Source organism: Typopeltis vanoorti, chromosome 10, assembly GCF_054136105.1.
Source record: "Typopeltis vanoorti isolate ZY-2024b chromosome 10, IOZ_Tvanoo_1.0, whole genome shotgun sequence".
NCBI lineage: Eukaryota > Metazoa > Arthropoda > Arachnida > Uropygi > Thelyphonidae > Typopeltis > Typopeltis vanoorti.
In genome coordinates, this window is record NC_143558.1 from 18,492,453 (window position 1) to 18,508,216 (window position 15,764).

The 15,764-nt window shown below is 35.6% G+C and overlaps 1 protein-coding gene across 6 annotated transcripts in view; it reads right to left on the bottom strand.

Annotated features, from left to right (window-relative positions):
• Positions 1–15,764, bottom strand: part of LOC150102202 (ral GTPase-activating protein subunit alpha-1) — an 800,562-nt gene that overhangs the window by 631,403 nt on the left and 153,395 nt on the right. For all 6 annotated transcript variants that reach the window (XM_090398990.1, XM_090398987.1, XM_090398991.1 and 3 more), the window contains exons 8-9: positions 8,298–8,475; positions 2,171–2,384 (exon numbers count right to left, since the gene is read on the bottom strand). In XM_090398990.1, coding sequence (XP_090255116.1) covers positions 2,171–2,384; positions 8,298–8,475 — 392 coding nt within the window. The remainder of the gene's footprint in view (positions 1–2,170; positions 2,385–8,297; positions 8,476–15,764) is intronic.

Here is a 15,764-nt window from a genome sequence, read left to right on the forward strand (position 1 = left end):
CATGGCAGATTGATTTTAAAGAATGCCGATGGTAGGGAGGTAACTGAATCAGTTGAGATAGTTGAGTTACTGAGTGAGCACTTTGCAAAAGTATATCATCCAGGTGGTGACATTGCAGAAACGAATAAACCAGTAGATTATACGGGAATTGTGGTTAATGAAGTGGAGGTGAGTAGTCTATTGCATAACCTCAATGTCAATACATCTGTGGGATTGGATGGTATACCAGCTCGTGTTGTACGAGAAGCAGCTAAAGAATTGTCAGTACCCTTGACCATTTTGTTTAATTTGAGTCTCGGGTCTGGGTTAGTCCCGAGCGGGTGGAAAGAGGGGAAAATAGTTCCACTGCATAAAGGTGGTTCCAAGACTGCTGTAGTAAATTACCGACCGATTAGCATATCAGGAATCATTGTCAAGGTCTTGGAGAAAATAGTCAAGAGGAAAATACAAGATTGGATAGAAGAAAATGGGATACTGTATCGGGGACAGCATGGTTTTGTGAAGGGTAGGTCATGCCTCAGTAACTTGCTCACGTATTATAACACAGTGACGGCTGAACTGGATAAGGGTAATGGGTTTACGGTGATTCTACTGGACCTTGCCAAGGCCTTTGACAGGATTCCACATGGAATTCTAATCAGTAAATTGCAGCATATGGGAATGGACATAGGGTTGGTGAGATGGATAGGAGGGTGGTTGACGGAGAGATATCAGAGAGTGGTTTACTCGGGAGTAGAGTCCACAAGATGGTCTGTGACTAGTGGTGTGCCACAAGGATCTGTTCTTGGACCACTGCTGTTTAATTTGTTCATAAATGATATAGGAAATGATCTGAGAGGAACAGTTCATTTGTTTGCGGATGATGCGAAGTTGGGTAGGGCAATAGTGAATGCAGATGACGTCAAAATTTTGCAGGATGATTTGGATAGATTGGAGGTCTGGGCTAAGGAGAATGGATGTCAGTTTAATGTGGCAAAATGTAAGGTTATGCATTTTGGGGTGAAAAGATTGGCGGCAGTTTACTGCATTGGTGGAACCGTGCTCCAGGAAATTGATGAGGCACGAGATTTAGGAGTGTTGGTAGATAAGGAATTGAAATTTAGGGGACACATTGCAAAAGTGACCAAAACAGCTCATCAAATCACTTGGTTGCTGAAGAATACGATGACAAGCAGAGACAAGCAGGTTATTGTTCCTCTGTATCGAGCCTTGATAAGACCCCATCTAGACTACTGTGCTCAGATTTGGTCACCTAGGTTTCTTCTTGATGGGGAGGAGGTGGAGAGGATCCAGAGGCGAGTGACCAAGATGATAGCAGGTCTGTGGAATGAACCGTATGAGAACAGGTTGAGGATTTGTGGGTTGCAAAAATTGGTTGATAGGCAGAGGAGGGGAGATATGATTGAGACATTCAAATTACTGAAGGGTTTCTATAAAATTAATTCAGAAGATATTTTTGAGTACAGGGCTGGTTGTGGGAGAACTAGGGGACATCCATGGAAACTGGGCAAAAGTGTGGTTAGTAAAGGTGTTAGAGCTGGGTTCTTTACTTTTAGAGTAGTGAATGAGTGGAATGCACTCCCTGAGTCTGTGGTGGATGCTGTGACAGTGAATGAGTTTAAGGCGAGGTATGATAGATACTGTATGAATGTCAAATAGTTGTGATGAATATGATTTGGGGCCTCCCTCGATGAGTCCAATGACTCCCTGGAGTTGCCCGTAATAATAGTAATAATAATAATAGTAATAATTTAATACAATTTAATTATATTATATAAAAAATTAAATTCTTGGGTTTACTGAATTAGTTTTCCCAAGAAATTTTTTCCTGTAAAATAACAGTCTAAAACAAACATTTATAAATCTTTTCAGTTGAAGATAATTAGTATCTTATGAAAGCGACAGGATTTTTCACATACAGAAACCTGGGTTTCTGTATGTGAAAAATTTGGGTTTCTCCTCTCCCTTCCAAAAATGACAAACCAACCAGAAAACATGCATTCAGGAGCATAGACTATTCTTACCAAAACATTCAATTTATAAGAAGCCAAATTACTTAGCAATAAAAGCTGTTTGAGCTAACACATAATGGAAGATGCAATGGAAACATAAATTGGGAATTAAGAATGGATATACATATATATAATTTATATTAAAAAAAATGGCTAACCTGTCGAAATACTTCATGAACAAGGTTTATATTATCTCTGTTTGAATAGAATGTTTCTCTAACAACTCTATGATTTCTACAACATAATTCAATATTATTGGTGGTAAACTCCAAATGATTAATATATGAAGTTGGTGGATTAGTGGAATGTGACAGGCTAACATCTGATTCAGATGCTCCAGCTGGACGGCGATCACTTTCACGTAATTCAGACCTATTAGAATATATTAAATGAGACTAATTTAATAAAATGCAAAATAATACAAATGTGATGCACTTAAAAGCTCACTGCACATTGAAATATTTTCAGTGAATTAACAATCAAGAAATTTTGCACGTTAGCTTAATTAAGAAAGTATTTCATTATAAAATGATACATGCAAATATCTGTTACTCATGAATATGTAATATGATAACCATATGAAAAAATGCAGATATGTGTTGGCCCATTTCTAAATTATGTTTCAAAAATGACAATGGGTTGAAACAACATTCTTCATTCAGCTTCTTCATTGCTTTTACTCATATTTCATTTTGTAGAATTTCCATTCCTTTATCAAAATTATGACATGATCAGATCCTTCCTCACTCCTATATACTAGCCGATTCTGATTTTAAACTTAATTTTCCATGAGCTCTTCTTCTCTTTTAATCTCATTTGTTCAAATAATCCCATAGCTGCAGGATACTAAAACATCCGGAAAAGGCAATATACATCTGTATTCGTGAAAACGTAGTGCTAAGATAATAAGTTTACTTAATTATATCTTCATTTTATCTGATTCTTACTTTCCATTTAACTTTTAAATTATTACATCTCATTATTAATTTTTTTGACATTCTATTAGTCAATCTAGAATCCATGGAGAGAAATGTCAACTTCATTGGGATTTGACAAGATCACTTACACTGATTGGATCAGATTACAACAGGCGTTTCAATCTGAATTAAGTAGTGCTGGACTGATAAGCCTCTGTGAAAAGAGGAGAAGACAACTATTCTCCTGTTTGGATTCTGTTTGGAATGTCCTATTTAGGTAGATACATATACAATATACCCAAGAGTAGCTGGTGACTAATTAGGATTAGAGGCTAGTGCAAGTACCTGGACTCTACTACTGCAAAACTAAATGAATGATGCAGAAACAATTGACTTAAGTGGCTTAAACTGAAGGGAAATAGAAGACAGGTTGTTGTCCCATACCAGTGATTAGATGGGAATTGTTTTGCTGGGCTCTGAAAGACAATGATTTTGTTATAGACTTAATAAAATTTTCCTTCCCTATGTATCTAGAACTAAGAAGACTGAGTCAAAGTTTTTTACTTAATGTCTTCACTCAAAAATTTCAGAAGTATGAATTAGAGAAATTCTGAATTATAGGAGGTAAGGTTGACAAGGAAATATGATATTTGAAATGGTAGTGCTTGATTCATATATTCTGGATATGAGAAGAATGGCAAAGAAAATGATATATGGACTATTATTTAATAGAAATACTAGCAGTGTTCTGCTGGGTAGATAATTGTATCAATTCAATTCAATGCCCCCTAACTGCTAAATTTAAAACAAAGCTTTGAATGTTGTTAGCTGCTATGCTAGATTCTGAGGACTCAGAAGAGAGACAGAAGAAAAAGCAGTTTTACTACCAGCTACTAGAGATATATTTAGCACTTGTAAGGTGATATAGCAGTTACTATTATTATTATCTGATACCCCCAGCAAGTCAAGGACTCATCGAAGGAGGTCATACATCATGCACACCAGCCATCACACATTCCCTGATTGGGATTGTTGTTCATTTAACTCTTTAAACAAGATTAGTTCACACAAAGAGCTAGATTTGATTCCTCAACCAAATTCCCCACCATATTTCCAGTTTTTTTTACTTTTTGTTCTTGACAAAAAATTAGCCCTGCCTTGACTGAATTTATCTCTATATACTATCATTGTCTCTCTCTTTTGTTCACATTACTCTCACAATATCAACCTACTGCTTAATGTTAAATTAATTAATTAATATTAATAACATATTTACAGAATGCATCCTTCTATGCTTTCAAGTAACTACCCAGACATCTTGTTTCCCTGACTATTCACATTCCTTTCCTCTTTCAGTGATCAACAATTTCTCCAAGCACCTAACACTGAATACATTCAGATGTAACCAATCCTGCAAGTACAAATCCTTTCAATCATCAGAATTATCCCATACATCACAATACATTCATCATTTTGGCTACACAGTCTACACACAGAATCATATAATCAGTTCCAACTCAGCTCACTTTTGTCATACTGTGGCAAATGACTTGCCCCTCAAATGTACTTTACTCTTCTTTCAATTCACTCAATGCTTTCGAGTCATCCCTCACAGTACATTTCAAATTATTTAAGTTAAGGGATATTATATCCCATGTTGTTTCTTAGCCGAATAAGAAACTCAAAGAGTTTCATGCCAAATATAGAAACTATATAAAGTTTGGCAATTCTAAGCGTAAGCAAATACCTGGATAGTGCAGCACCTGATCCATTAAGGTAGTGCAAGCTGAGGCGACTCATAGAAAGGGTGGAGCAAGCTCTGATCACTATTCTTGGTATTTACCCATAATGTGAACTTAGCTCCTAGGAGCTGTATTATTGTTCAACATTATGAGAGAAGGTCTCTACCCAGACCAGTTGCTCCACCCTTTCTATGAGTTGCCTCAGCTTGCACTACCTTAATGGATCAGGTGCTGCACTATCTAGGTATTTGCTTATGCTTGGAATCGCCGAACTTTATACAGTTTCTATATTTGGCATGAAACTCTTTGAGTTTCTTATTCGGCTAAGAAACAATATGGGATGTAATATCCCTTAACTTAAATAAGTTCATGTCGCCGAATTGAAGCCTTTGGCTCTTCATATAATTAGTAATTTATTAGGACACCTTCTTGGCAATTCTCATAAAAGGGATGTAATTTCTGTTCACTACAAACTTGGTATTAATTAGGTCTACCTACTCACTGATGAGACCTCAAAAAGGTCGAAACCGGTCTGGGTAGTGACCTTCTCTCATAATGTTGAACAATAATATAGCTCCTAGGAGCTAAGTTCACATTATGGGTAAATACCAAGAATGGTGATCGGAGCTTGTTCCACCCTTTCTATGAGTTGCCTCAGCTTGCACTACCTTAATGGATCAGGTGCTGTACTATCCAGGTATCTGCTTACGCTTGGAATCACCGAACTTTATATAGTTTCTATATTTGGCATGAAACTCTTTGAGTTTCTTATTCGGCTAAGAAACAATATGGGATATAATATCCCTTAACTTAAATAAGTTCATGTCGCCGAATTGAAGCCTTTGGCTCTTCATATAATTAGCATTTCAAATTATTTGTTCTGACAAACACAATCATTCATCATGAATCTTTCCTCTGCAAGACATGTTTTCATTACTCATTCATCCAGCACATGGAATAGCCACGCATCACCATATCCTTTTTCATCCAAATCTGCTTTCTCAAACCTTCCTTTACTTTTTCACATCTTGTTTCCTTTCTTAATTGAAAACACTTGCCAAAGCCTTCTATTTTACAACAATGTGTCATACACCTCTTTCTTTTTTTTTTTCTTTTTATTACTTTCATATCACCTTTCTTACACCTCTAACTTCTTTCACACTGGTATTATAGTCTGACCACATAAGCGAGAGCTGTCGTTAGAAGACTGCCAAGAAAAGTCAATTCATGTTGAAGGAGAAAAAGAAATAAGGCGATGTATGAATTGGTCACCAAAATCACGTGCTTTATACGTAAAATTTTCCAACTATTATACAAGCAAAATAGTTACCACTTTAAAAACTACAAAATCATAAAGGAGAAGTTAATTTTCCAACCTGTAATAATAAACACTCATTCCACAATACGGATTGATTACCCTATTATCAGAATGGATTCTCCTTCTTTTGACATGTGCAGAAGTGTCGAAGGGCCTCGTATCTGTGAGCGTACTATACCATCTTGCTCTATTACCTCCATTCTTACCTTGATCTCTCTTAGCAAGCATCATTATATCACACCATCTCATTTGCTCTATCATTTGAAATTTCACTCAAATTCAATATCTCACTTCTCAATCTGGCTAATCAGCACACAGTTTTGACATACTTTTGCACCGCCATCTCCTTTTTTTTTCCATGAACTAATCTAACTCACCAATGCATGTATTCGACATGTTACAGCAAATTAAATTTTTCATGTTGAATTCATACAAAGGACAATCTGACTTCCAGTAAAGGCAGATAGTTCTTTGTACGTCCTTTGATGATAGATATATATGTATCATCAAAGGATCTTATGATAGTACTATATGAACAGTTACATCATTACTAACATCTTATCAACAATTTTCAATTTTCCTTCAGATTAGCCTGCTATCTGTCAACATTCCACTATTATAAGATCTTATATTTCTGTTTTCTAAGGCACTTTTTTACTTTATCAATCCACCTAAATCTTGGTCTTCCTCTGGATCTTTTTCCTGTCATCCTAGCAATGAACACTTCATTGCCTAATCTTTCCACTCCCATTCTGTTTAAGTGGCCACACCACCTGAGATTAGCTTTCCTTACACATTCCTCAATGCTACCAATTTCAAGTTCTTTCCTAATATCCTCATTTTTAATATGATACTGCCATTGATGCCATCTGTTCAGTCCCCCTAATCTTTCTCATAACTCTCATATCTATAGTCTTCAGTCTTTGATCAAGAGTTTTATTTCTAACCCAGCTCTCATAAGTTAAAATTATCAATAATACCTAGATCCATAAATTAAACCTGGTTTAAACACTGTCTTGTATACAGTAGTTTAGTGTTCTAACTAATTTCACTCTTATTCCATATAAATTTAATCAACTGACTTCCAACCGTACCAGCTTTGCTAATTCTGCTGTTCATCTTCGTAATAAGTAGCTACCTATTTTCAATGTGTTTGTCTTTTTAATGCTAATTTTTATATCAAACTTATTACAGCAGCTATTCAATATGGTCAGAGAATCCTACAGACTTGTCCTGGATTTATTTTGATATCAGATTTAATACTGCTTTCCTTCATAATGTGATCCCTACAGATGATGAATAACAGTGGATAATGTACATCCCTGTTGCACACCTGACCTAACATCAAACCATCTTTCTGTACTTCCTTCAATTCTAATTGCTGATTTACAACTGAATTAGAAACTATGTACTGCTTGATATAATATCCCATTTACGCTATATAACTGGAGCATTTTAAACATCTTCATTCTCTCTTGGCACCTTATATGCCTTTTCCAGATCTACAAACCCTAAATACAGATCCTTGTTATATTTCACACGATTTCTGAACTATTTGTCTTCAAGTGAAAATCGAATTCAGACAACCTGTTTGGCATTAACCCAGCTCTTGTTCTTCTCCAAGCTTCTCCTTCACAATTTTTCTCAGTCGTTTTCCCTTTTTCATAGATGAGTACTATGAGAGCTTTGCTCCAATCATCTGGAATTCAGACCCTCTGACAGAGCTTTCTGAATTATGCAGTGTAGCTACTGTAAAACTTTTATAATTCCATATTTTAGCATTTCTGGTTGAATATCAACTACTCCAGCTGCCTTCCCACATTTTAGGTTTGTGATAGCTTTTTCTACTTCAAGTACAGATATATATTCCAGATGGCATTCCTATTGAGTGTTTCTTTATTTTTACCATGATGCTCACTGCTTGTTTCATTTAGCAATCTTTCTAATTTACTAATTAATAATTAATTAGTAATTAAGAATAACACTCACAGAAGGCTTAATATTAAAACACCAACTTATTTTCTCAGCAGCAGTAAAAATTAACATATATATTATATGTGTATAATGTATTATATAACATATATCATAGGTTCACAGCTACACTGTGAACCTGTACACCTAATAAAAATTTCATTCCAAAACTGTAGTCAACAATTTTGTTACTGCTGTACTGTAATTCTTTCCAAGAAATATCGGCATTTAAAATACCAGCAATGAAACCCTTCATACCAGAAATGAATTTTTCTTTGCTTTTTAATATAATATAAATAACCTTAAAAATCCATTTTTAGTACTCATAAAAATTTACCTTTCTGATACTTTTGTATGATTATCTGAAGAACTAGTTCTTTTAGGAGTTTGTGCAAAATGTGTAAACCATCGTACCACTACTGACTGACACTGAAGCAAAGTATCTTTAAAACTAAGATGGGATCCATCTGTAGGTTCCGTGTTATTGTCATCTTCACTTCTTAAATTAGGCAAATCTAATGCAATGATAAAATAAAACATGATATCTGGTTATCTCATATAAGAAAACTGATCCCAAATAAAGCAAGCTGAAACAACAGGATAATCACAGTTAATTCCACTTGCTAAAAATGTAAAAAAAAGAAAAACTATTGTTTGCATATCAGTAATATTCAAGACTTCTAGAGAGACAGTGAAGAAATAGTGCAATACCTTAAGAAATTATTACGAGCAATCATCTTCAAATGATTAACCTCACCATTAAGTAATTTATATACATACTTATGTATTTCTATAATAACAAGTACAATTCATAAACTAGAGAAAGCACCTTACAGTTGCAGCAATAATTTGTAAAGTATGACCTAATAAAACATGGATTAATTTACTGTCATTCTTAACTGCAGAAGGAGCAGGGTCAACAGCTTCTGTGACTTTTTCCTAAAATGGAATCTAAGCCTCAAAGTTTTCATCATTTTCATCAATGAAAGAGATTAAAGAAAAATAACCTTCAACAGCTTTGAGATATTTTACTCGTGTTGGAAAATAAATGACAAACAAAACAGCCTACAAACTCTTTTTAGGATTTTAATTTATTTATTTATTAATTATTATTATTTTTAACAATAATAAACAGGTTCAGAATAATAATTATTATTATTCTACAGGCACCTCCATGGAGTCTAATGACTCATTGCAGGAGACCCAAACTATCCACACAATTTATCATATCTCTCTTTGAACCCATTAACAGACAAAGCACTCACAACTGACTCTGGCAACCCATTCCACTCATTCACAACTCTCCGAGCAAAAATCTAGTCCTCACATCCCTACTAACCACACCTTTATTCAACTTCCAGGGATAACTCCTTTTCTGGCCACCTTCAGCCAAGTAGTGAAACATTTCCCCTGCATCAATCCTATAAAACCCTTTAAGCAACTTAAATGTTTCTATCATATCATTTGTATTAGTTAACAGGGAGTCAAAGTTTAGGGGACACATAGCAAAAGTGGCTAAAGAAGTTCATCACATTAGTTGGTTTCTGAAGAATACTTTGACAAGCAGAGACAAGCTGGTTGATTGTTCCTCTTTATCGAGCCTAGATTAAGACTCCATCTTGACTACTGCATGCAGATATGGGTGCCAGAGTTTTTTGGTGGTGAGGAAGAGCTGGAGAGGATCCAGAGATGAGTGATCAAGATAGTAGCAGGTTTATGGAACCTTAAGAACAGGATGAAGATTTCTAGGTTACAGAAACTGGTTGGGCAGGAAAAGGGTGATATGACTGAGACATGCAAATTACTCAGGGATTTTCACAAGATTAATTCAGAGGAAATTCTCAGAACAGGTGTGGTGATGGTGGGAGAATTAGGGGGTATCCATAGAAACTGAGTAAGAGTGTAGTTAGCAAAGGTGTTTTTAGAACTAGGTTTTTTGCTTGGAATGTAGTGAATGAACGGAATAAATTGCAAGAGTCAGTTGTGGGTGCCATGACTGTGAATGAGTTCAAAGCAAGTATGATAGATACTGCACAAATGTTGGATAGTTCTTGACATGATGTTTATGTCATCCCCTGATGAATCTAAGGACCCCTTGGAGTTGCCTGTAATAATAATAATAATAATATCCCCTCTTTTTCTCCTATCAGCCAACTTCTGCAATCCACACACCCTCAATCTATCTTCATAGGGAACATTCCACAGACCACTCACCATCTTGGTCACTCGTCTCTGAATGTCCACTGCTTCCTCATCCACAAGAAACCCAGAAGACCAGATTTGAGCACAATAATTTAGATGTGGACATATCAAGGCCTGATAAAGAGAAATAACTTACTTATCTCTACTTGTTAATGTGTTCTTCAATAGCCAAGTAATCTTATGGGCTACCTTAGCAAAATGTCCTCTACACTTGAACTCTGTCTAATTTTGTGGAGTACAGTGCCATCAATGTTATACAGAGTTTGTAATCTGTTTATCCCAAAATGCATAAGTTTACATTTCTAGACATTAAACTACAGCCATTATCTTTTGCCTATAGTGACAGCATATTTAACACGTTGACTGCCGTAATGTTAAAAAATTTTTTGATCCCCAGGCCAACTTCTTTTTGTTTTACAATTTGCTTAAAGTAACATAAAATAATCATATTTTATGATTTTTTATTTATTTCATGCAGCTAAATAGATTTTTTAAGTGCGAATCACGTGTGCACCGCGTGGCCTGAGAAGAATTTTTTTACTGCTGGGCCGAGCGGTGCACACGTGATTCGCACTTCACACAAGGTCAAACTTGGATATATATGACGCTTACGAACAGTTATATGTGTTGAGTGTTTTGTCCGGTGGAATAAATTTGTTATAGTGATAAATATTGTTATAAATTGCCCTAATATGGGAGACTACGAAAAAGAGCAACGTCATTTAGAAGCCTTGATAAATGAAGTTCTATCTGATGACGAACCATATGAATATTCTACGGAAAGTTACTACGGAAGTGATCTTAGTTCTGTGTCTTCAGATTCTGATTCTCTCATTGCTAGGAAGAGAATAAAAGTATCTACAACTGGTAATACCGAAGTTTTCGCTCCTAGTACATCTCAGTTTACTGCTGCTCATTCTGTAGACCAAACAATTGATGATGTTATAAGAAATTCCTCAGATGAAATACTTGGAAATGTGAATTCAACCGACCTACAATGGAATGAAATTACAGGTGATAAACTAAAACATTTTCAGTTTGTGGATAATAATTTTGGAATAAAACAAAACGTTATTGAAGAAATGCATGATAAACAGCCTGTAGACTTCTTTTTTATGTTTGTTGATGAAGGACTGCTGGACCTAATGGTGCAAGAAACTAACAGATACGCTCTTCAAAAACTCAGTAAGAGAAGTTTACCAAAAGCAAGGATAAGAAAGTGGAAAAACACAAATCCCAATGAAATGAAGATATTTTTGGGTCTGCAAATTTGGTTCGGTTTAGTGCAGATGCCAAAATTAGAGTGTTATTGGTCGAATAACATCCTCTATTCTACAGAAATCAAACAAGTTATGTCAAGGAATCGGTTCGATCTTCTTCTCAGTAACTGGCACTTCACAGACAACGAGGGTAGAAATACTTCTGAAAGACTTTATAAAATTACACCTCTCATAAATCATATAAGAAAAAATTTCCAGAAAATAATGACGCCTTCGAGTAATATTTGCGTTGATGAAACTTTAGTTCCTTTCCGAGGTCGTATTGCCTTTCGACAGTACATCAAGAATAAACGACACAAATTTGGCATAAAACTATTCAAATTGTGTATTGAAGATGGATATACATATGATTTCAAGATATACTGCGGCGCAGAAAAGACCAATGCTACTAATAGTGTTCCAACTTCAATTGTTATGGGACTTTGTGAGAATCTTCTTGACCATGGACGCACAATATTTGTAGATAATTATTATACCAGTATTGAATTAGCGCACAAACTTTTGAATAGACAAACACACCTTGTGGGCACTTTGAGAAAAAATCGAAAGGGAATTCCACAGGATGTTACCCAGAAGAAATTGAAAAAGGGTGAAATAATTGGTAAAGAAAGTGACACAGGGGTAGTGGTAATAAAATGGTGCGATAAACGTGAAGTGCTTATGTTATCAACAAAACACACAAACAAAATGAAATCCCTTACAGCAAGAAATGGTAATGAAGTGCAAAAGCCGGAAGCTATTATGGACTATAACAAAAGCAAAAGTTTTACTGATCTATCTGATCAGATAAAAGCCTATGCTTCTTGTCTTCGAAGAAGTGTGAAATGGTATCGAAAACTCGCAGTTGAAATTCTTTTAGGTTCTGCTGTGGTGAACGCTTTTATAGTATATAAGCGAGTTACTGATAAAAACATTAGCATCACAGAATTTAGAGAAAAAATCGCAAAAGAGTTATTAGGAATTACACCAAAGGAAAATAATGTCGCTTCGACTTCAGACAAGGAAAAACATATTTTAGAAGAGGTTGGTACCAGTAATAGGAGAAGATGTACATCTTGCTACAAAAAGTTAACCGAAGAACATAATAGAAAATATGCAACATCTAAGGCGACACAAACACGGTGGAAATGTGTTCAGTGCAAAAAATTTTACTGTGTTCGTTGTTTTACTATTGTGCATAACTGTAGTTTGTAATAATTTCACCTAATTATTTTTTTCATATCAATTTGTCTATTATTTGACATTTTTTTGTTTATTAATTTTTCAATTGTTTAGAAGAAAAATTTATGATTTGTAACATTTCTAATGACATATATTATAAATAAATATTTAGCACCATTGTTATTGTTTTATTCAACATTAAAAATTGGCCTAAATCAGGTAAAAATAAAACCCCTATAATAGGTCGTGTAGTTGAAATTCTACTGTGCTAACCATATAAACCTGTTTACCAGGCCCCACATTTCCATTACCCATAAGCATTTCATTTAGATACGAATCACGGGTGAACTACACGGCCTGAAAGAAAAATCTTTATGCGAATCAAATATGATTCACGCAACGCATTGAACAAATGTAGTGTGAATCGTATTTGATTCATACGGCGGTCAACGTGTTAAATCATCCTGAAGCTCTCCACATCGCCTTGATTAACTATTACTCTACCTAATTTTGCATAATCAACAAACAATTGAATATTTCCTTTCAGGTTATTTCCTATATCAATCATCTACGTACAAATTAAACAACAATGGTCCCAGCACTGAAACTTATGACACAACACTAGTCACATATTTTCACCTCGATTCTGCCATTCCATATATCACTTTTTGATATCTATCGCAGCCACCCTCTTATCCATTGAACTAGTGTCATATCCATTCCCAGTTGGTTGAATTTATGTAACAGAGTTCCATGTGGTATTCTGTCAGATGCCTTCGCAAAATCCAGCAGAATCATGTAACCATATCCTTTATCCAACTCTGCTGTTACTCTATTATAAAAAGTTTGTAAATTACAAAGTATGACTGACCCTTCAAAAAGCCATGTTGCCCCTCATACAGTATCATATTTTTATCCACCCATTCTGGAATTCTCTTTTTGACCAATTTTTTCAGTACTTTTTACCATCACAGCTGAGATACTGCTTGGTCTATAATTTGCTATCAGAGACTTAGAACATCCCTAATGCAAAGGAAATATGTTGCCTTCTTTCCAATCCCTTGGAACTCTGCCAGAACGTGGGTTTTACATTACTGTAAAATCCAAGCTAATATTCCATCTAATCCTATAGTTGTATTTACATTGAGGTTCTGTAATATTCTAAGAACCTCCAATTTATATACTTCTGTTCTCACATTAGTGTCTGTCATATATGTTAAAGCAGTAACCTCACTAGGATGATATACCCTTGCAAAACGGTCACTAAATAACTCAATTATTTTATCTTCTACTGTCACCTCATGACAATCATCACTCATTAAGGTTAATGAGTGAGGGGCTGAGGCAAAGATGCCCAAGGAACAAGCAGGTTTTAGGAAAGGTAACAGAGATCAGATCCTTTGCTTTAGACAGATGATAGAAAAATATAAAAAAATTATTAGACTACCTATGGCAATGTGTTTTTTAGACTATTCTAATGCTTTTGACTGTGTTCAACATGTGAAACTGTGGGAAGTAATGAAAAGAATAGGTTTTCCTCAACACCCTATCAGGTTGATAGCCAACTTGTACAGAGAGCAAGAAGCCATGGTAAGAACAGGTGCTGGATTAACTGATTTGCTTCAGGTTGGAAAGGGACTTAGGCAAGAATGTTGACTTTCTCCTCACTTGTTTAGAAGATATGCTGAGGACATCATGCATGTAGCATTGGATGAGCATAAAACAGGAATTAGGATAGGTGGCAAACTGATCAGTAATCCAAGGTATGCTAATGATACAGTACTCCTTTGTAATGACAAGGAAGAACCAGGACAAATTCTTGATAAAGTTAATGAGATCAGTAAGAACAGAGGACTTCAGCTCAATCTTAGCAAGACAAAGATTATGGTTCTCAAAGGAAATGTAAACAGGGAAGTTTTTGAGAAACAAGTGCACCTTAATGGAGAAAGAATTCAGGAAGTCAGCAAGTTTAAGTACCTGGGATCCATTATTAACGTGAAGAATTGCTGTTCAGAAGACGTCAAAAGAAGATTAGGAATGGCTAAAACAACATTCAGAGACTTGTCTAAAATCTGGAAGGATGGATCTATCTCCATGGGAACAAAGTTGACGATTTTGGATGTAGTTGTTTTTCCAACAGCAACTTATGATGTGAGACTGGGAACCTAAATAAGTCAGATAAGAAAAGGATAGTTGCTTTTGAGATGTCATGTTACAGAAGGCTGTTGAAGATACCGTATATTGAAAGACATACAAATGAATGGGCATTAGAAAAGATCAGTAGACTTTAAGGCTCCTTAAGGATATTGACAGAAGAAAGTTAAAATATTTTGGACACATTGAAAGGATAGAAAGAGGACTTCTCAGAACAGTGAGAGAAGGTAAAGGTTCCTGGAAAAAGAGGAAGGGGCAGATCATCAATGAGATGGATGGATGGCGTGTTTGTGTGTGTGTGTGTGTGTGGAGTGACTGATCTTCAGAGAGTTGAAGCCTCCAGAAAAACATACAACAGGACTGCAAGGCGAGGCCTGGTGTGGCACATCATTGAGCATTGGAGTGACCGTATGGCAGAATATTCCTTGCATTGTACAATCTCCCAAGTCAAGACTGCATGGTGACTTTCACCAACCAGAGACAATGTGGTCACCTTGGTTATGGATAGCTCTTCTGATCCTATAACCAGGTCAAATACTCTCACTTCCCTAGTCCCCTCCATCACATGCTGCCTCAAGTAATTATCTCTCAGGAGATAGTAATACCCTTCCTCTCTTAACCCATTCTTTTGAAACTAAACTTCTGTAAGTTGTAATTATAATATACGAAAACATGCAAGAGAATAAGTTGTTAAGAAACAGAACGACTTATTATGGAAGGCATGGTTATAAATCTTTTCCTTACTGCTGAGACTATTAAATTATTTAAGGAATTTATAATGTATACTGGGATATTAATTAAAAGAAACTTTAATAAATACCTCCTGTATTTTGCAATGTCACATTGCCATCTTCATGGGAACATACAATTATGACACATGCACGCAGACGCAGACACTACAAAAAGCAAATGAGGCAGAAGAGAAAAAACTAAAGGTGCCACTTAGCAGGCTATATTGGGTTGTCTTGGCTGTTGGGCTGAAGTTCTCAAGATGCAAGCTTCCCAAA